We start from the raw sequence: 27398 nt of genomic DNA, 5'->3' as shown, positions 1-27398 counted from the left end.
ACACATCTATGAACTTCAGGGATGCCTCTGCCCACACCGGTTCCCTCCCCCTCAGTTATTTTTATTAATGTTGAGCTGTTCCATTTACAGTTCTGCATTATGGAGAAAATCTGCAGAGCTTTGAGTTTGGGAATAGTTGTTTGCATTTGGATGAATTCTTGATGAGGTAAATTTAGGGCTCTATATGTGTGCATGACACTGTACTGACAAACAGGCCATTGCGTCTTCTAGACACCTGCAAATACATCTTGTTTGGTGTAAGTGCAGTCTGAATTGGCTAATCAACCGGCATTGGAAACAAGCTTGCAAGCAAATGGTCGCTCCTGAATATTAAATGCAGTGATGATATTATGTAAATAGTAGGCAGGAGGGAAAGAATCAAGCTCTTGTCACAAACTGTCACTAAGATCTCCTTTATTGTTGCTGCTGTGAGGAATAATGTTAAAATAGCTAAATGGCTGTATTGCTTCCTTGGTTCTTCCCATTTGCTAATTAAAATTATAGGCATGTTGAGTACCATTTATGGACCTTCCTGTATACAGCATAGGCTTCCTGGGAAGTTATGGGACAACCACCACATAACACCAGATGTCTGGTATCCTTGCTATAAGATTTTACAAAGAGCATCTGACAACCCTTATTGAACTCAGATAGGTTTGGAGCTGATCAGCTCTTCTGATCTTGGGTAGTCTTCACCCCACTGAGAGGCTGATAGCACCCTGTTTCCATCTGCACACTGAGGCACATCCAAGATGTGATTTAAAACAGCCAGGGGAAATGGAGCTGACTGAGATGTATAAAGTGTGAAGGGTTTTTTTATGAGAGAAGGCTTGGGGCCAGAGGCCAGGTTCCTTCCATCACTGAAGAACTATGTTTATCTCCCACAAACTGTCATCAATTGACCCTTATTTTTAAATGTTCTGCACAGAGATCTTCGTAGCCTGTGTTTGATGCTTATTTCACAATCCAAGTTGGTATGTGTTGATTAAATGCTGTACTTGGCATGTATTAACTTAATAGGTGCGATTGTTTAAAAAGGCAAGGAGACTTTGATCCTGCTGAATTACTAAGTGCTGGGATCCACCTTCTGTTGAGCATGGGAACTGCTGCAATGGGAACAGAAGTTGACAGAAGCCAACAGATGAAGCCTATCAGCAAGCCCTGTTCTGTGCAGTTTAAGGTCTTGCCTTGGTTAGGAGAGAAAAGTGTTTTGTGGTGTTTTCAATCAAACAATTTCATACTGTGTTTCCATTGTGTTCAGTGCTGTTTTCTATTGAGTTACCATAATCTATCTGTTTTGAACCAACTGCATAAAAAAGTACATCTCGCTACCACCCATGATTTAGCCCAGGGGTGGGCAATTATTTCGGGCAGAGGGCCGCTTACTGAGTTTCGGCAAGCCATCAAGGGCCACATGACAGGCAGCCAGGGGCAGATAAATATTCATTTTCTAAATTTTTTAGGGGCTGGCGTGCTGCAGCCGGCCCGTGGGCTGCATTTTGCCCACCCTGATTAGTCTAACCAGAAACTAAAATGTCCTGGATGAACTTCAGCGCTGGTATAAACTAACATATTGGAAGAGGTCTTGTGCTGCCTTTTCTGCAGGTGAAATGAAACAATTCTTGCAGACCTTTTGCCTAAATACAGTTTGGAGTTTATTTTGTTTTGCTTTTACTGATCTAGCTCTGCTTGTGGGTAAGATGATGATTTTTGTCTGAGATAATTATATGAATTAGGGTGTTGTAGGAGAGGGGACACCCTTATACTGGTAGAAAGGTGCCTTCCACCGCTGTAACTTGTTCCTTTTTTTTCCTTTCAAGAATAAGTCATGCTAGTATAAACCTCTTATAGTTGTTGTGATTTATATTGACATTGCACTGTATTGATCATGAAAATTTTAAAGCCTGCCTAATGGGGGCAGGGGATGAGGGGAGTGATATGTGTTAATCATGCTGCTTTACTTCCCATAAAACAAGGCAACAGTCCATCCTTGGAAGTTTTCAAGAGCAGGTTAAACAGACATTTGGCTTGATGGTTTAGCAAGAGATGATCCTGCCGTGCGCTAGGGGGCTGGATTAGATGACCTGGTGAGGTCCCTTCCAGCCTTACTTCCCTATAATCCTAAATGAGAAGCTTTGCTCTGAACCAGTCCTAGCTAAGACTTTACAGACAGTCTTTTGCATAAATGCTGTCATTACATCCTATTATAGGTTGCAGTTGCGAATCATAGATTTCATAGACATAAGGGCTGGAAGGGACCTCGGAAGATTGAGTCCAGCTTCCTGTCCCAGGGGCAGGAAGTCAGCTGGGGTCACAGGATCCTCGCAAGATAAACATCCAATTTTCTCTTGAAGGCATTCAGAGTAGGTGCTTGAACCACCTCCGATGGCAGGCTGTTCCAGACCTTGGGGGCTCGGACAGTAAAGAATTTCTTCCTTATGTCCAACCTGAAACGGTCTTGCAGGAGTTTATAACCGTTCAACCTCATCGTTCCTTGGGGCGCTCTGGTGAACAGACGTTCCCCCAGATCCTGGTGGTCACCCCGATAAACTTATAGGTGGCCACCAGATCGCCCCTGAGCCTGCGCTTTTCGAGGCTGAAGAGTCCCATGGCTCTCAGCCTGTCATCATAAGACCTGTTTTCCTGCCCTCTCATCATGCATGTGGCTCTCCTCTGGACTCTCTCAAGCTTCTCCATATCCTTTTTAAATTGTGGAGCCCAGAATTGGATGCAGTACTTCAGCTGTGGCCTCACCAAGGCGGAGTACAGCAGGAGGATGATGTTCTGGGATTTGCTTGAGAAGAATCTATGGATGCAAGCCAATGTTTTGCTTGCTTTATGGGCTGCCGCATCATATTGAAGGCTCGTGTTCATCTTGTGGTCAGTCATAACCCCCAAGTCTCTTTTATCCATAGTGCTAGCCAGCGTACCACTGCTGAGCTTATAAGGATGCTGCAGGTTTTTCCTCCCAAGGTGGAGAACCTTGCATTTTTTGGTGTTAAACCCCAAAATCGTAGCCTGCCTTTCAGTTAAAATGGCAAAGGAGAAAAGATGCCCTCCTGGAATACATTGTAGCTGTCACAGGAATTGGGCAAAGTATGTGCCAGCATCTTAATTCACAAAGCAGCGTCCATCTCATTCAGTCAGCATCTCTCTTGAGAGGTCCTGGAAGGTTCTCAGTCAGGTGAAGGTTAGGGCCTTACCCGGTCACTACTATGGTGCTATATGTCTTGAGCATCTTGTAACTTAATCATGATACCTCTGTGAGATGCTGAAATGTTATTTCCCATTTTATGATGTGGGTTGTTGGGGAAAGACAGCACAGGGAAGTTAAGTGACTTCGCTAAGGTCTCATAAGGTGTCTGTGGCAAAGGCAGAACTAGAACTCAGCTACTCTCTGCTAGGTCTTGTCCTTCAAACTATTCTTTCTCCATTTATTGTTGGGTGCTTTTGTTGGATACCTCTTTAATAAGTCCTAGCTTCTGCAACCAGGTCAGATTCACCCATGTAAAAAGGGATGACTTGAAAGGCAGAGCTCTTTCTGAACCTATTTCTCTGATTTTATTGACATGAAAAGTGCATGTTAATGAAGTTGATATATCCTGGATTTGAGGAGGGGAAAGCGAAAGCAGAATTTGAGTGCATTTTCTTATTCCATAGTACAAGGTCACTGGGTTTGGCCCCTTAGCAAGGCATAGGGAATGTGTGAACTGTTCTTACTTAAAGCAGGGGATCCAACTGCTTCATAGGTACTGTCCTGGTGGCTTGGCTGAAAACACTAAAATTATCTTGGTATTTTTATGGCTTCAGCTTGAGGTAGCCTTCCTGTCCTTTTATAATACTACTGTACTCCTTCAGAGTGGTGCCTGCTTAGTTCAGTCCTCCTTCAACCCCTCCTCCCATGCCCCTCTGCCAGCTGATTCTAGAGAAGATTATTAGGTGGAAGGGGAGAAAAAGAGTACTTTATGGGTGTGTCTACATGTTCAGGAATGCACTGTAATTACAGCACATTAAGTTTAGTACCTGTAATGACCGGTACTAACAATGCACTGTAATCAGTTTTTTGTGATGCTGCTGTGCATTAGACTAAATCTACTGTGCATTACCACAGGTTTTGCCTGCTGCACTAATGTGCGGTGGAAGTAGTCTTCTGTGCTCTAAGTGTCTCGTGTAAACACACCCTGTGACACTTGACCTTGGGTCTGTTGCGTAGAATTACAATAGTCCAGCAGTGACAGAAACTGTCGTTCTTTTTTCCTCCTACTTCAGCTGACTGATTCTGAGTAATTTAGGTCATTCTTAAATCTCATGGGTCAGTGACTTATGGCTGACTCGCCCGCACACACATGCAGTTCAGCAATATATGGATTTGCTTCAAAAAAGGCATCTAAGAACTCCGCTTGGAGAATGCCCTGACTAATAAAGGGGCTGATTTCTTACTGTACCACAGTTCTGGAATGTTAATGATTGACCTGTACACAAATACACATCTAATCTCTTTATGCCAGGAATGCTGAAAAAAGCCCCCTTTGAGTTCAAGAAGAAACATGATTTTTCTTCCAAACTGAAGTTTGGATCTGCTGTGTAGCACCCCCCCCCCCTCCTTTTCCTCATCTGTTACCACCTGTTAGTATTTCTTTATGAGCTACAAAAATCATACAACATTCCCAGACCCACACTTCATACAGAAATGAGCAGTCAGTTCAATTAACCAGCCTGGAATCTTCCTTACTGGGGCTACCACAGGATTAAGGTTATATATAGTCTTACTGTGTTTTCAGTACAGCTGAAGATGTGCCCATGTCTCATCTGATTGTAGTGTGACTTTTCTGTTATGAACACATGTCACCCTTGACAAATCTATGCCCTTTGGAAAATACATTTCGATAAGAAATGGTATTTGGTATGTCCTAGAAGCATTGTACATAAGAAGTAACTATGCAAGTGACTTTTAAAGGGATACCCTCAGCATCAAATTTCTGACAATTTTGTACTGCACATTAAATTAAAACTTTAAGGGAAAAACACTTTTCTTTGTATACTTCAGTGGTTCTCAATCTCTTTAGACCAAAGCATCACTCAGAAATGCTCTCTGTAAGTTTTCACTTGTTTCTTGACTATGGAAAAATAGAGCAATTCTTCTACTGACATTATGGATTCCTATTTGAAATCCCTGGGTTTATCTTGTGGCTTGTGTAGGTGTTTGCATGCCTAGGAGTGCTAATATTGCATGGCACCCTGTGGTGTAAGGATCTCATGGTACTCTAGCACCCTGGTTGAGAATTGCTGCCGAATTTCCTAGAGCGGCTGGAATTAAAACACAATAAACCGCGTAAGCATGCAAACACTTGATACCGTTAAAAGTGGTGCAAAAGCATTTAGCCCACCTTAAAGTGTCATGCAGACATACCTCTTGTTTCATCTACACACAGCTTCTAATACTACATCCATCCAGGTTTATCTTAAACCAGTTTCAGCTATTTTGAAAGCAGTTTATGTGCACCAAACTTGTTACATAACAGATTTGAACTGCTTTCTGATCACTTATACCCATTTATGTGTAATTTCTGTCTCTAGCTGCATTGTTCAGCCATATATAGAGTAGAGAGCAGCAGCTGGGGACACACACTAGAACAGTAGTGGGAGAGGAGAATTTTGGCCGTGGATAGTAAGGGTTTATTTCCTTTCATGAAATGTTCAACAGACTCTTTAACATCTGCAAGTAATACACATGACCCCTAGTTTTGTCCAGACGTAGCATGGTCTATAGAATTTCAATCTTGCTTTCACTTGGTATCCTTTCAGCTCCAAAAAAGCAACTACTCTGTAAAAAGAACTTGTTGTGAAAGTTCATTTCTCTGGTTGCCAATGAAAGCATTTTGTTCTTGGTGGTATTGGAGCTTCTGAGAAAAAGCTTGCCACCTCACAAATGTATCAAAAACTTTTAAGGCCTTTGCTGAGATTTTTCCATATGGAACAGCTAAAGTTTTTTTTAAAGTTATCCACATAATTTCCTAGCTGGAAAAGATGAAGGGGAACCGTTAGGGTACATATACATGAGCAGTGAAGCTGCTCCGATGCTCTGTAGTTACAGAGTATTGAAGCAAACTCAGTTAATCCAGTCTGCTGGAGTGTGGTAATTAACCACACTCCAGTGTCTTGTGTATCAGTGTCCTTGCACTGAAACATGGTGGTGGGGGTGCTTTAACTAAAGCTCATTGAATGAGCTTTTAAAGTGCCCCGCTGCCACTATTCAGCACAGGAACACTGATGCATGAGAGATGCTCTAATTAAAGTACTACCCCCACCTCCTCCTGGAGCACTTCTGTAAATGCCCTTAGTGTTCTACAACCCTTACAATCTCTTGCTTCTGCCAGTGCTACAGTTTTAGCAGGTCAGTTCTGGTGTCAAAACAATTTAAAATCCCAGGAGATGTATAACTCTGAGAAGGGATAATAGACTGAATCTTGAAGTCACTTCAAGGCAGTATAAAACCTGTTTCCTGTATGGAAGGAGATTTTTTTGTGATTCTGCCCCCCACCCAGTATTGTACTGCATCTTCCTCTGGTTCATCCATATTATGGGAACTAGTGGTGCAATAGGAGCAAAGATCAACAAGTGTGCCAGCCATTTGCCTTCACTAATCAGGTTAGTGCTGGATTCAGCAGTGGCCACCTCTACACAGACATAGGCTTGCCTTGTCTCTAACTTTATTTTTGTAGATGTGATATGCAGATGAGACTCTTAAGTGCAAGAAAGGAAAACAAGCCTGTTCTCTGTTGCCATTCAGCAACGGGAAAGAATTTGGTTGCTGCTGTAGAGGTTTGGATAAGCACTCTGGTCAGTAAACTTTATCTAACTGCTTTGGGTCTGCCAAATGAGAATTGCAGTACTATAGGAAACTGTTTCTGATCATGTTTTCCAACTTTGGGCATTATCTTCATGACTATTAGACTTGTCATCTTTGTGGTTGGACATTGTGGACCAAATTCTGCTCTGTTACATCCATTAATTTCCATGGCAATTGTTCTTGAGGCAGAGGCTGGTCCTGCTTGTACAGTTCCTGAGAAAGTTAGAGATAAAAAGCACTCAGTTTGGTTCTGCTTCCATACCAAACACAGCAATGGAGGCAAGGAAATAAAGGACCCATGCTCATCAAGCATGTCTAGGGTTATGTGAGTTATGCTGTTGGATGAGCTGAATTTATCCCCCTCATGCTTTGATATCATCCACTTTGTCACCCGGACAATATATTATTTGTTTACATTGAAATCTTCACTGTTAGAATGTACAGCATAAGAACATCTCTTGCTCTGTGCAGCTTTATCTTGTTAAAATAGAACTAAGTAGTCTTTGGTGGACAACTTAGACAAATAGTTTAGGGCCTGGACAAATGACATCATACTCCTCCTTCCCAGTGTGTATTTTCCAATTACTGGACTTTGGGTTCCAGAAGAGATGGGAGAGAAGGGTGTATATATACAGTAACTGAAGTACATGTGTGTAAATATTGTTCACTAGTAACTTTGGTGATTTGTAAAAGGTTTTCTTTGTTTTGTTTCCTGGGTTTTTTCCTTCTTAGTCTGTCAATGTGGATTCACTCACTCCCAGAATCTTTTGCGTCTCAAGCTTTGTTCTCATTAGAAGATCCAAACCCAGATATGAATTTGGCTCTCAGTGGAAGAAACAAAAGTGGTGTGACTAAACTTGTGGTGATTTTTCCTTGTAATAAAAATGAGCAGCTCAAAATAAATCTCATCTCCCTTCAGATAAAATGTACTTGCAGTCTTTCCTCTTCAGTATCTTGATACTTGTTGATTTTAATTACTAGTGGTGCAAGACTTGAGGTTTTTATCAAAGTGCTATTCTACCACCATGCTCAGATAAAATGAGTGATTGGAAATGCCTCTGCAAAGTCAAAATATAATTGGAAATGAGAACATCAGCAGTATCGGTCAAGTCAATGAAGTTCTGCAAGGTTTTTCGTCCAAGCAAGTTGAGCTTGTGAGTGTCTCTGGTACTCTGTCCAAAATGTTGCTGACCCCTGATTTAGATCCTTCATGTAACTGGGCTTTATCCAGTTTGCATTGGTCTGTTTGTCTTCTCTCGCCACACAAGATTCAGTGTAACACCTTGCTCTGAGTGTCATGAGAATTGCTTTGCCCTTTCATTAGTTGTTTTTGGTTTGTGAATTAGAGCTGAAGAAACCTTCACTACAAGAGCTGAAATGTACCAAAACTTTCCTGCTCTTGGGTTTTGTTACAAGCTTTAAATAGTGATGTTTTGGGCAATGTAAAACTGATTCCCTTGTCTCAGCTTCTCTTGACTTTGTGCAAGTCTGTGAATTGAGCCAAAATTCGGGTAGAAGTCTACGTATGGTGAAAAATGCAGAAACTGCTTACCATCACCCTGTTGCCTCAGACAACCAAATTTCAGCCACCTCTTCTCAAACTTCTGTTTATTTCTGAAACTTCGCTGACCTGGCAACTAGCTTGAAAGACAAAAGAGTCTTTTTCTCTTTCAGAGCATTTTATGTTTCCAAACACTGCTGTGATATGGGCTGTATCGTGGACCTGCTGGGCTTGTATCATAATGAAACCTTGCTTTGCTGGAGCCCTGCACCTTGCTGTTCTCTGCTGTGGCACATGTATTTTATTCTTCCCCCTCTTCCTTCTCAATTCAGTGTGGTGGAGAAAATCAAATCCCTGGCTGAACAGCTGCATGGAGTGACTAATGTGACTTTTCAGACAGGGAGCCTCCTCCCCCTTCTCCATTTTGATGCAAATATCTCTTGGCATCTCGAAGTGGGATTAGTGCAGGTCATGTAGGCCAGGAGCCTCTGTTCACTGTCCCTCTCTATCTAAGCAAGGGGAGTTTGGCTTTCTCTTATTGTTTACTTGCTGAATCCTTTAGTCTTGTGCTGGTTTGAATGCCTCCATTGTCCAGACATGCTGCCAGAAGCAGCAAGTCTTTGGCTCTGTGTGCAATGCATTATGTCCCCAGGAATCCAGCTAATAACTTAATAGCTTCTAGTCTCTGAGCTTGCTCTGAAAAGTACTTTGTTGTGAGTTGCAGAGCACACAGATGGAGAGAAGCTACTTATCTCCAGGCTGTCACATTACTACTTGTTCTTGAAATCAGGTGCCTTCACAGACTGGTGTTCACTGAAGACCATGTCTTTAAAGAGTTTTTTTCCGAATAGGATTTGACACAATGGAGAGAAAAGCAATGGCATCTGCACTTACAATGATAGCTCAGAGGCATTAAAGCTTTTTTCAGGCACACGCACACATGCTCTGCCAACACACGAGTGCAGCAGCCTGCACAAATTAGCTTCACAATTTGGACTCCCTTCCCTCTTAATTGCTGCAAGTATGGGAAGCAGCGTGATCCCTTTCTGCATCTGATCACTCTAATCTCAGACTGTGACTTGCTCGTCAGCTCATACTGCATGGTAACTGCTACTGAAAGTGAATTTGAGAAGTCTGTGGTTAAGATTTTGGAGGGAGCATAACTGTGTTCAAGGAAGAAAACCATAGACGCATCAACCCCTCTGATAGATATCAGCTTTTTGGTGAGTGGGGTGAGAGTTAGAGGTAAGAAAAATCAGAGGACTTTTAAATATGGTGCGCTACAAAAAGCTGTTGATGGTCATTTGCTTTTCCTGTCTATCCTCTTAACTTTGACTAAACTGCTGTATTGACTGATCAAGGACTTTTTTTCTAAAAAGCTTTTATTTCCTCAGTCACAGTGATGCTATGACAAAATTCCTTTGTAGCCTCATTTTAAACATATAGATGAACTCAAGCCAAAAAACTCCTCAAGTCTGGATTTTGGACTGCCATAACTTTTCAAGGGTGTTCAGGACTGCTCCATCTCTGCTATTAGTTTCGATTGTGCATTCTTATTTTTGGTGGTGAGGACCTGTTTACAAGAGTGAATGAAGATGGTAGAATATTGCTCTAAATGCTTAAAGTCTGAAGTTTTACCCCCAGCAAACTGTGCAGGTGTCTTGCTAGACAAGTTTTAACATGCCTTCATGAGAGCAAAGGGCTCTCAAGGAGCTATAGGCAGAGCCAATCCTTTACTTGCTGGGTTTTTATAAGTTTACACAACAAAGGGTTTTTGTAGATAGCTGTGACTCATAAAAGCTTCCGCCAGCTATCTTCCCTTTTCTTCTGAACCTCTAAGCTCCCTTAATTCATCCTATTTTTTTTAATGTTCCCAGTTCCTGTAATCTTGCAAAGAAATGACAAAAACCCAGAGTAGAAGTAGTTCACAATCATAAGCATAGCAAGCAGCACCTATTACCATTTGTCATTTTATACTAGGAATTCCTACAGGTTTAGTAAAATTAATCTTTATTTGAGTTGATGGTATAATCTTTGTCACTGTGTGCATGTGTTTTTAGTGTGATGCTGTGATCCACTCCCCTTAAAGGCATGCTGGTTGTGTTATACCTTATGGTGATTTACGGCTGTCTTTGTGTGCCTTTCTTTAGGAAAGCATGCCTCAAACGCCTCCCTTCGCAGCTATGTTTGACAGCAGTGGTTACAACAGAAACCTGTACCAGTCGAAAGAAGACAACTGTGGAGGACTGTATTACCATGACAACAACCTTCTGTCAGGGTCTCTGGAAGCCTTGATTCAGCACTTGGTACCCAATGTAGATTACTATCCTGATGTAAGTGTACATGTTTTTGGAAGTTAAGCTGTCTGGTCTGATGTGCCTTTTATAAAGGAAGAGTGTGGAGGCGCAGTTGAAACATCATGTGTACCAGCGGCAATTGCCTCTAAAGGGGAACAAGTAAATGATTGCCAACTGTGGTCTAAATGGATTTGCTTTTGTAAGCCTGTGTTCAGCATGTTGTAACAAAACTGGGTCACAGAATATGTCTTCTTGCTGTACTTCCCTGGTAACTGACCTCTTGGTGCCTACCAATGGTAACTATTTAATCTGCTTCGCTGAAGACTCTCAAAGGCTGTCATTCGAGATGACTGCAAAGGCTTGTCCATGTGGGGGGTAGCATGGGAGGAAAGCATTTCCCAAGGAACTGTGTGTGTGAAATGGAAGAATTTGCCTTCTAGTATATTTTTTTCCACCCTGGTGCATCCTTTTTTCTCATAGACTTTACAGTCATTCACTGAAAACCCCAGTGGCACTGTCAGTTCTGGTCCTCTACAATTGTCTGAGGTATCAAACAAGTCCCTTTTCATCTTGACCAATTCAGAAGCTTTTGTCCAGTGCAGCAGAGATGTTTAAAGGAGAATGAGATTTAGAGGTCGGGGAGATACTCTGGGGGATGCTGAGGCTAGATCACTATTTGTTGAAAGTGTCCAGCTGAAGGTACAATTCTGTTTATATTTAGCTTCAGTCAGCTCACCATTCCAGAGGGTGATTTTGTATTACCCCCCCCCCCCACACACGCACACACTTTGATTGGAGTTGCTGAACCTCAGGACTGTACTGAGCAATTGATCATCCATGAATTCTTAAGAAAAGCTTAACTACACAACTACTTAAATTATTCAGATAAGATGACATATTTTGACTTTGTCACAAGCATAACAGAGTCCTTGCTGGAGTGTTTTGAACACTTCATTGCCTAAAAACGCTGGTGTGTGAATGTGTATGCAGAGCTGACCTGAGCAGGGTGCGGGGCCTGGGGCAAATTAACCCATGGAGGACCCTGCCTCCTCTTCAATCCCATGTGCCTCGGACCTGAAGAAGCTGCTGCTGCTGCTGCTGCTGCCATCTGCAGTAGTGGTGTTGGCGGTGTGGTAGGGGTAGCAAACTGCTGGATGCAAAGCCAACGGCAGCAGCATGGAGTCACCGTGGCTGCTCTGCCTAGCTCTGTGGAGTCCCCCAAACTGCAAGGCCCGGGGAGGTCACCCTGCTTCACCCCCCCTCCCCCAGACAGCCATGTGTGTGTGGTGTTTTTGTTTTGTGGTAAGTTCAAAAACAAACTTGTCAAATCAGTACAAAAAAGTCCCTTCCCTTTGTTTTGGTAAACTGGCAATGAATTGCTTTTTTTCTGAAAACACTCAACCTTAATGGAATATACCAGCTGTGATGTAGAAACATGTTACATGTTAGAACAAGGAAGAAAATGTGATGATGCATTGCGCTTGATGTGTGGTGCAGTTGTTTTAAACAGAAAAAAACAACACACAAGATTGCTGACACAGTAAGATTTGTGGTTTAGCAAGCTGACAAAGTTGCTTCAGGGCATCTTCCCCCCCCCCCCCCCCCCGGCCAAATAAATAAATAAAAGCCTGGGAAGTAAACAACAGTAAGCACATTTCAACTTCCTGCACTGGTGTTACATCCAGGTTAGATTCTTCTTATCTCTCCTTAGGCTGCATCCCTTTGTTCTCATTGATGTAATGTTGGCTCTTCTTGTAAAGGTTTAGCGCAAAGAAAAACAGAAGATGAGTCAGAACTGTGCTCTGAGTCACATCAGGTACCAAACTTGAAAGAACAGAATGTACAAAGGGAGGATCAAACCAAAGCTGCCTCACCTTGGCCCAGCCCTTTTTTTTTTTTGGTCCTTCTTGCATAACTAGGTTTATATAATTACTGTAGAACACTAGCTCTGGAGTTGTAATTTATTACAAGTGCTTACCTCTGTAGTATCTAACTTTTGCCACAAACTAAATGTACAGTGGCACCCTTTGGATGCTAAGACATGATAGTTTGATTTGGAAGGAATGTATTGGGTATTAAGCATGAAATTTGTAGTGACTTTTTTTTTCCTTTCTTTTGTCTGCAGAGAACTTACATTTTTACCTTCCTGCTCAGTTCACGACTGTTCATGCACCCTTTCGAATTAATGGCCAAGGTCTGTCATTTGTGTGTGGAGCATCAGAGACTAAGTGAACCTGGGAATGACAAGGTAAAGTCCCTGGCTAAAAACTCAAGTCTTTTGTTCCAATTCCAAGGTACAACTTTTTCTTATTAGTGGGTCCTCTAGTGGAATGAATACACCGAACACCTGGCATCAGTGTGCTATAAGCAACACTTTTAATTCCCTTTTAAGGAGAAGGGTCAGAGAAAGGAAATGCAATAATTTATTTAATATAATGCATTATACTGTGGTGCCAGGTGTCATAAGGCAATAACTAAAGGGTGGGAAGGGGGGTTACTGGAGCAGCAGCCATAAGTGCCAACTTGGGGTGGGTGTAAAAATAATAGTTGCCACCACAGTTGCCAGGAGCCACTGTTGCCCTGTGTAGAGCTGCCCTGTTTACACCTCCATCTTTAAGGTATCCAAACACCTAGACGTGGTAGTCCACAGCCTTGCAAAGATGGAATCTGCAGTTTGTGACATCGCCTGAAGAAGGGTACAGAGATATGCAATACCTTGACTTTGTCTATACCAACCATACAGTTGGTCCAGTACGAGAATTCTTGCTTTTGCATTAAGTGTAGTATACAAGCAATGTCACCTCAACACTACGATACTTCAGTTAAACACCCTTATGAAAGGTTACTAAGATTGTAAGCTCTTTGAAGTCAATTTTTTTTCATTCTGTGTTTGTCCATCAGTGAGTCCAGTGGGGGTCCTCCTTCATAAGTTCTTCCAAGTACTACCACAGTATCAAAAATTTGAATAACACCATTAAGTCTTTACATGTGCTCTAAAGTTTTTAGCCTTTCCAGATTAGAGACTTTGTTGAAAATACTTATGTTGTTGTATATTGATTATGAACCATATTTTTTGGAGGCACTCACTTGTCTAGCATGTGGAGTTTTTCTTACTTTGGTGACCTGGCAAACATTGAACCAAGTAAATGTATGCCCTTTGCCCAAGTCCAGTTAGCCAATTTAAAGTCTTTCCATTCATTTCAATGGCCTGTGGCTCAGGTTCTTATCCAATGTAGAGTTTTTTTTCACTTGGCTTTAGTTTATGTACTTTTGTTCCACAGTTGTAGAATCCCTTAAGGGGAAATCTGAGTTTGCTTCAGCTGTCTTAAATATTTGTCTTACAACCCTCTCCTTCCCATCTATTCCTTTAACTAGAACCAGATACGAAAAATTGCCCCCAAAATCCTACAGCTGCTGACTGAGTGGACAGAGACATTTCCTTATGACTTCCGGGACGAAAGAATGATGAGGAACCTGAAGGAGTTAGCGCAACGAATAGCAAGTGGTGATGAGGTTTGTATTCTGCACTGAAGCCCAACAGGCATTAGTTGTATGTCTTCAGAGTGAAATATTGATGATTATATAGCATAAGGAGGCCATCTCATTTTGGAGGTTTTAAGCAGATAAGTGGATGGTCCCTTGAAATATCTAAATAAGCACTGATCAGTGCAGCAGTTCACATGCATGCACCTGAACACACACTGTTTGTTCTCTTTGCCTTCTTCCATACATTTTTTTAGCATGAGGTTTTTTCTGGTATCCCAGTTCCCATAAAAGTTCTTGGGTGACCATTTAATTTTTGGCCACTTTAGGGAATCATTGTATGTTTGTATGAACATACACTTCCTTGCAGGTTTTATTTTAGCAGCTCTTCTTGGATGAAGTTGGATGTGACCCTGAATATTCTTGATTTACCCCAGTACTCCTTACTGATATACATGGATACACTGAAATCATGAGGCAGATGTTCTGGGATTGGGCCTTTGATTTACAAAATCCATAGCTGAGGGATGGCTGTTTTCAGGAGGAAAATTTCTAAAGGGAAGACGTGTCTTGTGCATAAGGTACTGGGTTTGAACTTTGATCAGAGTTGTGCCCCTCGCTGTGACTATTTCCCAGGAAACCATGGGAAGTCATTTAATTTGTCTGTGTCCCAGCTTCAGAAGAGCACTTGCATCTCTGCAGTTAGTTGGTTTGGATGGCACTTGAGGTCCTACCCAACCCTGTGATTTGGTTCTCAGATAGAGATGCACTTCTCTGCCAAGTAAATACTTAGACAGAAATACATCCAGAATTTTGGGCATTATAGCTACTCTTATTTTAAAAAATTAAAGAAGTTTTTCAATAAACACAGAATCTAGATCATGTGGGCAGCATGGGAGAGATTACCAAATATGCCAATTTGATATTTGGAAGTACTAAAAATGGAGGCTAATTACTAAATGGTGTATTTACTGGCACTCCCCAGGGGCTGGTGTTAATCCCAGTGTTATGTAAGCTTTTCCATAATTATATAAAAAGGGGGTATAAACAGCATGATGATGAAGTTGTAGATTATAATATATTAGGAGTTGCAAATACTGCCAAAGACACAGAAGGATCTTAAAATACTAGGAGCAAGGCCTAGAAAAAAAGAGTTAAATTGAACTTGGAAGCAGAAGAAAAAAATATGTATCCTGGTGGGGAAAATAAACCCAAAATATAGATTTTGAATATAGAGGGGAAGCAACTAAGGAGATGAGGGGAAGCATGTATAGAAATTGGATTGAGTACTATTGCAATGTGATGTTTCTACAAAATAGGCTGAATTTACTAAGGTGGTATGTCATGGAGCTGGAGGATAACTTCTTCCTTGCTCTGATGTTGCTGCACCTGAAATGTTGGAGGGGGGGTGCAGGGTTGGTCCTGGATGCTTTATAATTAAAAAGACTGATGAATTGAAGTTGGTTCAAATAAAAGAATTAGTGGACTAGAGTTGTTGGATTGTGAATTGATGATTAATGTAGTCATGTCTGCCATGAACGAACGAGAAGGAATTAGGGTGATTCAAGGTGTTGACCCACGTAGAAAAACTGCAAGTTTAAGAAGGCAGAGCAGGGGAGGTTATGTATTGGAGAATTTCTGGCAGTACAACATGTTAATGGGATAAATTACCAAGGCAAACGCTTATGTCTCAAGTGAAGAAGTTCTATTGCTTGACTGGACAAAACAGTAAAAATTGTCCTATAGGGAGTAATCCTCACTTGGTAAGAAGATAGACTGGGTAGTCAAACAGGTCTCTTCAATCTCTGACATCTGTCTCTGAGCAACCTTATGATTCCTTTTAACAAGAGATGAGGGTTGCAGTAGAGTTTGGCATAAGTCAAGGTGGTGAGTGGGCTGATTTTTTTAGAAGGGTGAAATACACGTTGTTTTGATGTTGCTTCTTTCTGACTACACTGAAGCTGAGTAGTGTCACATGGATTGGTGTATATAAGTCAGGGGCGTGAAAGGTTTTGGTCATAAGATGGAAAATAATCAGTTTCCTATTGCCACTAAATTTGCCTCTAATTTTAACCTCCTGTTTCCCTGTGTCACTGTTATAAAACCTTAGTATCAAGAGCCTAATGTACCCTAGTCTGAGCATAATAAATATCTTATGGTTGTTCTTAAACCAGTGAATTTAAGGGTTCTAAATTAGAAAGGCTTGGGACTGCAGTTCTCTCAGCTCATGTGTTCTTGTTCAGAAAACAGCTTTGCTCAGAAGGTAATTATGCAAGGTACCCGCACAACTCTTGAAGGGAGGACTACCTTTTGAGGGCAAGTGGGTAGGTGGTTCTCCCCAACTCACAGGGTTCTTGCTTTCTTGCTGGGATGAGACCATTCAGGGAAGGTAGTGGTGAATGCTGATGGCAGTGGTGGATGTTTCTTACATGAAGACTTATTGGGGTGAATACAGAGGTTGATTAGATCCAATAGGCTTAGGTAGATTATGTGCCCCTAAAAGATTTTTTTTTCCTGTTTACTTTTTTTAGGATTTTTTTTTTTTTTGGTCCAGCCTAGTCATAAGTGTGGCAGCTGATAAGCTATCCTTTGGGAGCGCATTCACTAAACTAATGGGGCTACCTGCAGGCTCCACTTCTCCTGCTTCTGGGTATGGGTCCCCCTCCTACCACCTTTTAATTTACACTAGGCAAATGTCTCTAGACTGCTATACTCCCATTTTTACTTGGCTAAGCAGTCAGTCTTACCTGTCTAGGCTGTTCCTAATCAATTTCCCACCAGTCTCTTGCTTGTAGAATCCTGAGCATAAGCATGTTCAGCTTGTCACACCAGTGCTACATATAAAGAAGGCTGTTACTATTTGTCATGATGTGACACTTTTGTATATGCAGCCCAAAATTGAATTGACCTTTTTTGGGCTGCTGTATTGCATAACGAGATTGATGGTGCAAACGCATTTTTTAACATACGCCGTCAAATATCCATCAGATAGTAATGACTTTCGGTCACTATCAGGTTAGGACAGACACAGACAGGTGACCTAAAGGTGAAAGGCTCTGTATCCGATTACTGTCATGCCATCCACTCGCTGGAGGCTTTTCAAATATAAATAAATGCCAACATTGTTTCAAGACATGAATTCTAGCCAGCAATGCAAATGTGCTGGTGGTTTTTGAAAGTTAAAAATGACAGAATAACAAACCTAGGGATAGGGATAATGTATAGATATTGTGCACGGCAACCCAAATTGTGAATATAACTTGCAAGTAGAGTGATAAGTCAGTGATGAGGCAACATCACAAATTGAAATACAAATTGTGCATTGCCCGAGAGGTGGTATGTATGTCAAATGTTGAAATATGCTGAGTTTATGGGAGTTCCAAAGCCCGTGTCTCACTCACGTCTTGCAAAGAAAGCACCTCTTCTCAGTTCACATGAATAGCATGACAGACAAAGGCTTATTTGTCTGAGAGAATGTAAATATAATATGCCTTTCCTTGAACTATTGAATCAAAAACCCTAATCTGTGTATCTGTAGGATGTCTTACACCACCGAGGGGAAAACTGATTACTCAATGTCTGTCCCTCAGCAACTATTGAGGGGGACAAACTGTTTTTCCTTTTTTTAAAAAGGAAACCAATAGATCAGTTTGTCTTGCTTTGGGGAACAAGCAGTGATTCCAGCAGCATGCTGGGGCACAAGGTGCCACAGGTTGAATTCTAAAATACAAAGTCATAATCTGCTACTGTTTCTTAGATAATTGCTTTCAGATTATAAATTTTTCAGGGCCTGTCAATTTATAAGTGTTTCCTGTACATCATAAATGTGCAAAAAAAAAAGATGTTGAAACCACATTTTCAAACAATGAACAGCACAAGCTGCTGTTGAACCCTGCATCTCACTTAGCCACAATCTACCTAGGAGAGTTTACACAATGAGGGAAACTAGATCCGAGAGGGAAGCAAAACCACAGGTTTCCTCCCTGTTCCTCAGACCAGATAGTTTCTGGGCTGGAGATCTTGTGAGATGTCTTGATGCAGAACTGAAACTATTCTTAGCTCCAGCATTTAAGGATCTTCAGAAGAAAGCTTTAAATTGGATCTTCATCTCTTCCTGAAGATAGACATACCAAAACTATATTGGGCTACCAGAGTGGAAATAATTTTAATATGTATGGGTTCCCATTGGTGCACACGTTTATAGTTAATGCTGCATACCCTGCTCCCAGATCTTCCTGCCTGTAGCAGATTTGGTTGTGAGAAGAGTTTCCTGATGGATAGGATCAGTGTTCAATCAACTTCCATTTGTGTGGGTCTAAGGATGCTTTTACTATCTAGTCATCCGCTGTCTTTCTGCCTTGATTTGCATAGTATATCCTCTTCAATGTGACTATATCAAATTTATCTGAAATGTACATAATCATGTGCTGGAAAACCAATGATGCAAGATTTATTCCACAATGGATGATCTCAGCCTCCTGCAAAAATTCATTACCTTTTTCACGGTCAACCAAAGGTTGGTTGACTTCTGCTTTTATTGCAGTCACACTTAGGAAGAGGTTAAATCCCAAAGGAATGTCATTATTGTTTAGACTATTGCATATATGTGTGATATGGTAGGCATGTCCCATCCTGCCTAATACCTGAGCGAGGTTGCCTAAGCAGCAAATGAAGAGGTGACTCTCACTTTGTAACTGCTGTTTGACCAAATGTGGATGTTTGAGCGGCATGAAATTCCACATACTACTTTTCAGGGTGTCTGTGCAATCCCCCTTTTTTCCCATATGCATCATATAAATCATAGAGAAGTAGGGCTGGAAGGGACCTTAAGCATTCTCTACTTCTGTATTCATTTCCCATCTCATTTGAAGGAACAATTTCCAAGTTTAAATTGGAATTTGGAATGTACCAACTCCTTTTCCCTCAAATTTTTTGTTCCAGTTCTGGGTTTAAGTAAAGCAGTAACTCAGCCAAGCTTTACCAGTTTTGGGGTGTAAGCATGTGCTATTACGTGATTTCATTTAAATCTACCCTGCCTTCTGCCTATGTCATAATTGCCATTGTCAACCAGAACCCCATCCTGGTGTGACAGAAGCTTTGTCAAACTTTTTCAGTGCAACTATATTGAATCCCAGGTGTGTAACAAAGCATTACAAAATGCGCTTGTAGGTAACCATTGTGTCTCTTTCTCGCTCTCAAAAAAAAAAAAAAAAAAATTCGGTGCATGCAAGCACGTACTCTCCCTTTAGAAATATAAGGATGCTCACAAAGACAAGGTCTTGCATTTTCTATTAAAAGACCCAGCACTAAATTACAGCTTTTTAGAGTCCATTTCTGTAGATAAAATCAAAATGTATCCAAGTACAGTCTGATTCCTACAATGCCAATTGCTTCCTAAGTAACAGGTCAAATTCAATTCTAACTTAACTCCACAGATTTCCAGAATGTGTTGACCCAAACATGCTTAGATTTTGACTTCCACTAGTAAAGAGAAACCCCTTTTTCCCCTGAATGTCTAAAACAGCACCGCCACTATCATATTGGGGGAACTTTAAATTCCTTTATCAACAGCTACTTTGGAGTGAGGGACAGGGTCATTCGGGCACAGATAACATTCATCTCCTAGTCCAATAAGCTCATACTGTGGCACTGACTTGGAAACGTAGTTTTTTCAAGCACTTGGGCATTCTGTCCACTAGCAGCTTGGATATGGTGTCTTGAATCTTTGAAAAATAGCAATTGCTTGGCTCTATTGCAAGAGACCTGCAGACTGACTGTTCCAGGTCTGTTCCCATTGAAATTCCCAATGACTTTAATGGCCAGGTCTTTGGATCAGGTCTTTGGGGTGAAAAGAAGGTCTTTGGGGTGAAATAGGATCTGACTGTTTTCTCCTTTCTCTGGTTTACCAGAAATTATATTTCTATCAAAGTCGATGGAATTGATCTCGATTTACACCAGGGAAAAGAGAATTAATCACATTATGACAGAATAGCTGCATATTAAACATGGTTAGAATTTTCTTTTGGCTGCTTTAAGCAGTTGGAGATGCAGTATTTCACCTTTGGTGTCTTACTAGATGGGCAGTGCTTCACTTTATAGTGTTTTCCCCTTTCTGTCACGTAGACTAAGTAGGTCACCATTGGATCAGAGACAATCAAATCCTGCATTAGTAGAAGCGTTGCCAGCAGATTGAGTGAAGTACTTCTTCCCCTCTATTCACCACTGGTGCGGCCACATCTGGAGTACTGTGTTCAGTTTGAGGCCCTCCAGTGCAGAAGGGATGTGGACAAATTGGAGACAGTCTAGCAATGGGCAACAAAAATGGTTAGAGGACTGGAGCACATGACCTGTAAGGAGAGGCTGAGGGAATGGAGCTTATTTAGTCAGGAGAAGAGAAGATTGCGGGGAGATTTAATAGCAGCCTTCAGCTACCTGAAGAGTGGTTCAAAGGAGGATGGAGCTAAACTGTTCTTGGTGGTGACACATGACACAACAAGGAGCCAAGGTCTCAAATTACAGCAAGGGAAGTTTAGGGTAGATATCAGGAAAAACTCTCAACAGGTAGATAGTAAAGCACTGGAACTGGCTATCTAGAGATGGGAATTCCCATCCTTGGAGGTTTTTAAGACCCAGGTAGACAGAGCCTTAGCTGGGGTGTTCTATTTGGGGATGGCCCTGATGTAAGCAGGAGCTTGAACTAAATGAACTCCTGAAGTCCCTTCCAACCCCATCTTTCTATGATTCTAGATTAAATGCTTTGTGATGTCATTTTCAACACCTGTGCCTGTATTCTATGTTAGGGTTTGGCTCTTAATACAAGGACTGCAGCGATAAATTTTCTGAGGATTTCTAAGCTGTTGATAACTAATATCAGTTGTAATGATTCTGTCTTGCTACACATCAGGCACTGAAGTAGTTTTTCATGTTCCTGGAATATCTTTCTTTTGCTTGTCTTGTGCCATGATAGATGTATCGGAAGAATGTCCAGCAGCTTATCCAGAACCTGATCCGGAAGCTTGCCTGTCTTAGCCAGTATGAGGAGGTACTTGCAAAAATCAATGCGACATCCACAGATCGCCTCACTGTCCTGAAGACCAAACCTCAGTCCATACAGAGGGACATAATCACAGTTTGCAGTGACCCTTACACATTAGCCCAGCAGCTGACTAACATAGAGCTGGTAAGTGGTTGCTAGATCTGTTGTTTATTAATTTTCCAGCCACCCTTGTGCATCTCTTCTTGAAGCACAGAAGAACAAAGGAATTGACAACTTCTGTATTGTCTTTAGGAGCGCCTGAATTATATTGGACCAGAAGAATTTGTCCAGGCATTTGTACAAAAGGATCCTTTGGATAATGACAAGGTGAGTGGAGGGGGGGGAAAAGGACACTGTTTAACATCCTTGAACTTTATCTGTTAATAAAAGCATTTTATAACAACAAATAGATGTGAACACAGAACTGCTTGAGAGCTCCTGGTTTTATTGTAAGAATTTTTGTTCATTTGGCAAGCGGGACCCAAAATCGCTCTGGGACCCAAAATCTCTTTGACTGAATGGCTTCATTGGGATTTCGCCACTTCTTCAAATCTACCTGAAGATCTAGCCTTGACTGAGGCCTTGCAGGTGATTACACATGACCTTCCTTTTCCACAGCCAAGATGAAAGGCTCATTTCAGTCTGTTGGCTTTTGAATCGTTCATTTTCTCCATTTCTTTTTCTTCCTGCCCTTTTAGTAAATTGAGCTATTTGTTGCAAGCTGATAAGAGAAGTGCAATTTGCTTGCATATCTTATGTTATACCTGCAATGAGGATTGTGAGCTACAGGCCTATACAGAATGAAGGGCAAGGACAAATGGTGCTTTTAACTAACTGTGCTGGAGCTGTTATCCCTATCTTTTGGGTTTGGAGATGAGTCATGATCTGTTGGTTGACTGTGCCAAAGCCATGAAGTTAATACTAAAATTACCTGCCCTCTTCATATTTGGCAAACCCAGTGTAATGTTTCAGGCATAACTTGCCTTTCATCCAGACAGGATCCCAAAATGACTTTCTGTAGGTAAAGATAATACCACTTATGTTCTGGGCCGAGTTATGGGAACTGTTCCGAGATGCAACAGAATAACTTAAGACAGGAAGGGGAAAATAAGATTCTATCTGAAATTGCAAGGGTAGTTTTTGCAAGGCAGAATATAATAGCTTAATTTGGACTATTCACTTGAATGAATGTGCCAAATAAGCATTGAGCGATCAGGCCTCCATTTTACTTCTGATGCAGGTGGGGGGGATGCGGTGGGGCTATTAGTTTTGATGGGGCATGGCTTGATATGGACTTTTGCCCTGATTCAACAAAACTTAAAAGCATATTTGTGTTTTAAGACCTGATTTTACTGGTCTTTCAGGTGGTCAGTACCACTTACCACTTGAGTGTGTGAAAGCTTGAGGTGGTGAGGTTACATACTAGAGGTCTTTTCCCAGGAAAGAAATTGCAGGAAAAAATAACAAAACTGTGATATGTATGTTTCCCGCTGCCACCCCCCCCCCCCCACACACTTTTTCTTTTCTCTCATCAGAGCTGTTACAGTGATCGGAAGAAGACCCGTAACCTGGAAGCCTATGTGGAATGGTTTAACAGACTCAGTTATTTGGTTGCTACAGAAATCTGCATGGTGAGTTGGTCCTTTTTCCCTGGCACATGGTCCTGTTTTTAAGTTGTGAAGCCTCTTTAGCTGTAGTCCTGGAGCTCCACTCCTGTCCCTTCAGTGTTCCCTTTGTCAGCTGCATCTCCTGTTAGCTCACCCTTTGCACCTGGAAGGATATTTCCCTTTTTGTCTGTTAATCATATTGTCTGTTAAATAGTGACATGCCACATGCTCAAATTAAAGCTTGATAGAAATCGGCTACAAAAATGTAGCTGCCTTCATTCATGCATCTCCCCCCTTCTTCCCCCCCCCCCCCCCACAACAGCAACTTTGTGCCTCATTGGCCATCTCTATTGTGTGATAATTACTTTGCACATGAGGCATGTGTAAATGTATTGTGCAGTTAACCAGTTTAATTGCACAATAGATGTAATGTGTCAGACTAAGAACTGCCACTGTCACTTAATGGGTCAGACCATAAGTCCATCTAGCCCAGTATCCTGTCCCAAATGGATAGTGGCAGAAGACGGATTCTAAATCTAAATAGATCATGTCCAGACTTTTTTTCCACCCTTTTTACTTTTCTTCATAACCCTCTGAAGCTGCAGTGGAAGTTCTGATTCAGAAGCTGTACCCCTGTCTGTCATATTCAGTATTTACTGATGGGCTTTCTTAATATTTGTCTATGAATCCTTCATAGGTGCTCCTCACCAGTCATCCTCCATGTGCTCCCTTTCCGTGGTTCCTTAACTTGTTAAGCCCACCTGTTTCTTATCACAAATTTCCTGGATTTAGGCTCGTAGCTTGGTCTGCTTGTAAAGTATAGTATAAAATGGCAAAAACTATAGAGGAGATATATTTTACAATATCATGATACAAAACATGATCATTCTTCCTCCTGCTAAAGAATAGCCCTCCACTCTGATCTCTTACAGCCAGTGAAGAAAAAACACAGAGCAAGAATGATAGAATATTTCATTGATGTGGCCCGAGAGTGTTTTAACATCGGCAACTTCAACTCCTTAATGGCAATTATTTGTGAGTATCTGGGTGGTTTGAAGGAAACTTTCTCCTCCTTAGTCCCCTTCCTTTATTTTAATCTCTAAAAATAGCTTTGTTTGCTTAAATATGGAATGCTTTCACTATTTAAGTACTCAGCTGGATAGGAAGGGAAAGAAATAGTGAGGAGAGTTGCTAAATATCTCTTAGTAATAGATACTTAAATAAGACTATTCAGTACTGTAGTTTGGACTACTGTCTAATTTAGTAGGTAATTGCAAGTCAAGAGAGAGAAAAAGATACGCGACTTAACATATACCTTTACAGCACAATGCAGTGTTGTGTAGCTTGGGTACCGGAGGTTATAGCTGAATTTAATACGGCATTTTATCTGGGATAATTTACCAAGCTAATGTGTGTACACTGCTTCCAGTATCCTTGCTAGCTAGGGTTTCTCTGCAGGACAGTGGACTGTGACCATGGAGATGTACCTTTAGTCTGCTAGTGTTTGTACACTTCAAGAAAGCTCGGTGCCCCAATGCTATTCCTTGGAACACACTCGTTTCACAGTTGTGGTCCTGACCATGATTATTTATGAGTAAAATTTAATCAAATGCCAGTTCATTTCTCCTTTTTTCTGATATAATCTTTGGGCACTTGTACACAAGCGCAGAGGCTGCTCTGATGTGCTGGAATTCCAGCATGTCATAGCAGACTTGATAAATCAAGTCTGTTTACTTTGATTAAATTGAGTCTGCTGGAGCATGACAATCGCTGTGCTTCAGCAGCCTCCTGTCCCGTGTATCAGTGTCCCTGTGCTTTAAAAATGGTGGTGGAGTGCTTGAACTAAAGCTTCTTTGAGCTGTAGTTCTAGCGCCCTGCCACCATTTTTTTAAGTGTGGGGATGCTGATACAGGAGATGCAGCGGCACTTTAGAGTGGCTCTGAGTCGCTCTAATTAAAGTGCACACTCCCCCCCCCCCCCCGCCTGCCCCCACAACCCTGGAGCATGTGTAAAAGTGCCCTTTAAGATCCCACTGTTCACTCTTTGTAGACTCCCATAGTATAGAATCAGATGGGTTAGAAAACCTAGCAATAACATGTAATACCAATGGCTGCTGCTGGTTTTTTTTGTCATGCCTGGTGCACGTTGGGAGTGTAAAAAAAAAAAAAAAAAAAAAAAAAAAGGAGAAATTCTTCCATTTATTTATTTATTTATTTTTAAAGAAAACGTTTCTCAATGAAACAAGCGTTTCTGGGAAATGTTTATTTGGATAAAATTCTTAATGGAAGATGTTGAAATAGTTAGTTAGTTTCAACTTTCTGTCACTACTCGTTGACTCTTCACAATATGTAACCAATTTAACACTACTGAAATAAAACTCTTCAAGATATCCTCTTGAGGAATTCTCCCAATATTCTAAATCAGTTCAAAACTAAATTTGGAAACACCAATTTCCAATAGAATGGAATTTTTGTTTCCTGACTAGCTCTGGGAAGTCTTTGTCTTGTTAACAGCTCCTTTGTTTTTACTTTGGAGACTTTTGGTTCTTTTATTTTAAGCTAGTTAAGTTCTATTTAATTTTGTTTTTTCCCCTTTGTTGCAAAGCTGGTATGAACATGAGTCCTGTGTCTCGACTAAAGAAAACCTGGACAAAAGTCAAGACGGCTAAATTTGACATTCTGGAGGTATGTTAGATTGATATTTAGACATACGTGAAAATTTCAATAGATAAAATCAGTCCTTGAGTAAATTTTCTTGTGTGTAGCTTTTATTCCAAAACCTAGTCAGTAACTAGAAGCAGACAATGTTCATAGAATCATAGGAAAATTAGGGTTGGAAGGGCCCTTAGGAGGTTATCTAGTCCAACCCCTTGCTCAAAGCAGAACCATCCCCAACTAGAACATCCCAGCCAAGGTTTTGTTGAGCCAGGCCTTAAAAACCTCCAAGGATGGAGAGTCTACCACCACTCTAGGTAATCTGTTCCAGTGCTTCACCAACCTCCTAGCGACAGGTTTGTTTGTTTGTTTGTTTGTTTGTTTGTTTTTTCTCTTAATAGCTAACCTAAACTTCCCTTGCTGCAGCTTGAGACCATTGTTCCTTGTTCTATCATCTGCCACCACCACGAACAGTGCTCATCTGCTCCATCCTCTTTACAACCACTTCTTAGGTAGTTCAAGGCTGCTATCAAATCCCCCCTCACTCTTCTCTTCTGTAGACCAGAAGAGAAGCCCAGTTCTATCAGACTTTTCTCAGAAGTCATAAGCCCCAGTTTCATTGCCCTCTGCTGGATTCTGTCCAATTTGTCTACATCCTTAGAGGGCCCCAAAACTGGACACAGTACTCCCAGTGTGGCCTCACCAGTGCAGAATGAAGGAGAATAATTACTTCCCTTGTTCTGCTGGCAACGCTTCTACTAATGCAGCCCCATATGCTGTTAATGTCTGTTATAACTCCCTTGTAACAGCTTATTGTCCACTGTAACAACCCCCCGTTTGTTTTTAAACTGAAATTTTAAAATTGTGAGTAGTATCTTTAGGAGTCTGAGCAATACAGTCAGGATCAAAATAGCATAATAATAATTAGATCTTCCTTTTTTTCATAGTGGACTTCAACCTTTGGTGTACCTATACTAAAGCTTTATCTTTATCTTGTATTAATTGGCAGTAATTGATAAATAATAACATTTCAGCATAATTGAACACTCCAATATAGATTATTGGTTAACTCTAGAGATCCTGTAGCTACTGTGGTTCTCATTTAATTTAACACTTAAACCTCTGTAGCATAAGAAAGTTTTAGTATTCTGCTCTGTGCATGTGGAACATCTGTTAACATCAGTAAGTTAGCTATTGACTTAAGAGCAAAAGACTGGAATAGAGACCCATTTTGTGCATCTTTGAGCAGAATTTTTGCCTTGGATTGTGAATTAATACTGTTATTTGGGGGGAGGGGAAGGTCCAGGTGATATGCATAACTGCTTTTTTGCTGCCTGACTTGACTTTATTCACTGAGTTTCTTCATGAGCAGTTTTAAGTGTGTGGGGTTTTTTTGTTTTGTTTTATGCCTGCTGAAAAGAGAGAACTGCTCTGTTTAAAAAGGGCCATTTGCAACATAAGACCTTTTGAACTCTAAAATTCTCTGTCATGAAAACCATTGTCCAGATCACAGTACTGCATCTCTGCAGCTCATTATTTACGTTTTTCTCCTGTCTACAGCATCAGATGGACCCTTCTAGCAATTTCTACAATTACCGAACTGCTCTTCGTGGAGCTGCTCAGAGGTCCTTGACAGCTCATAGTAGCAGAGAGAAGGTATGGTCATGAATGACCTGGCAAATGGGCAATAGTGAAATGTGCTCAGTAAGCTATGTGGCAAGTCTTTGATTCACTTAAAAAAACTATTGGGAACTAACTTCAGTAGGCTTCCTTAAAAATAATTGGATCCCTGTTCATTCCATGTGTTCTTGAAATTTTGAGTTGGATGCATATATGAACCAGCAAGGAAACAGATGGAAAGGTTCAGAGGGTTAGGTGGATTGGAGAAATAATTCACTTCCTGGCTTCCACTCAATATCAAGCACAGTTTGCCACTGACTGGAAGCTGTTAACACTAAAAAGCTGTCTTA

At 41.2% G+C, this 27398-nt stretch overlaps 1 protein-coding gene across 2 annotated transcripts in view; it reads left to right on the top strand.

The window, feature by feature from the left end:
- Window positions 1-27398, top strand: part of RASGEF1B (RasGEF domain family member 1B) — a 41392-nt gene that overhangs the window by 2490 nt on the left and 11504 nt on the right. For both annotated transcript variants that reach the window (XM_090036921.1, XM_090036922.1), the window contains exons 2-10: window positions 10502-10684; window positions 12774-12896; window positions 14024-14161; window positions 21099-21311; window positions 21420-21494; window positions 22703-22798; window positions 23707-23809; window positions 25379-25458; window positions 26989-27084. In XM_090036921.1, coding sequence (XP_089893047.1) covers window positions 10508-10684; window positions 12774-12896; window positions 14024-14161; window positions 21099-21311; window positions 21420-21494; window positions 22703-22798; window positions 23707-23809; window positions 25379-25458; window positions 26989-27084 — 1101 coding nt within the window. In that variant the 5' untranslated portion in view covers window positions 10502-10507. The remainder of the gene's footprint in view (window positions 1-10501; window positions 10685-12773; window positions 12897-14023; window positions 14162-21098; window positions 21312-21419; window positions 21495-22702; window positions 22799-23706; window positions 23810-25378; window positions 25459-26988; window positions 27085-27398) is intronic.

The sequence above is a fragment of the Crocodylus siamensis genome, chromosome 2 (assembly GCF_052110815.1).
Source record: "Crocodylus siamensis isolate JL-2025a chromosome 2, ASM5211081v1, whole genome shotgun sequence".
NCBI lineage: Eukaryota > Metazoa > Chordata > Crocodylia > Crocodylidae > Crocodylus > Crocodylus siamensis.
Note: the sequence above shows the minus strand (reverse complement) of the source record. Positions and strands in the feature narration are given on the sequence as shown.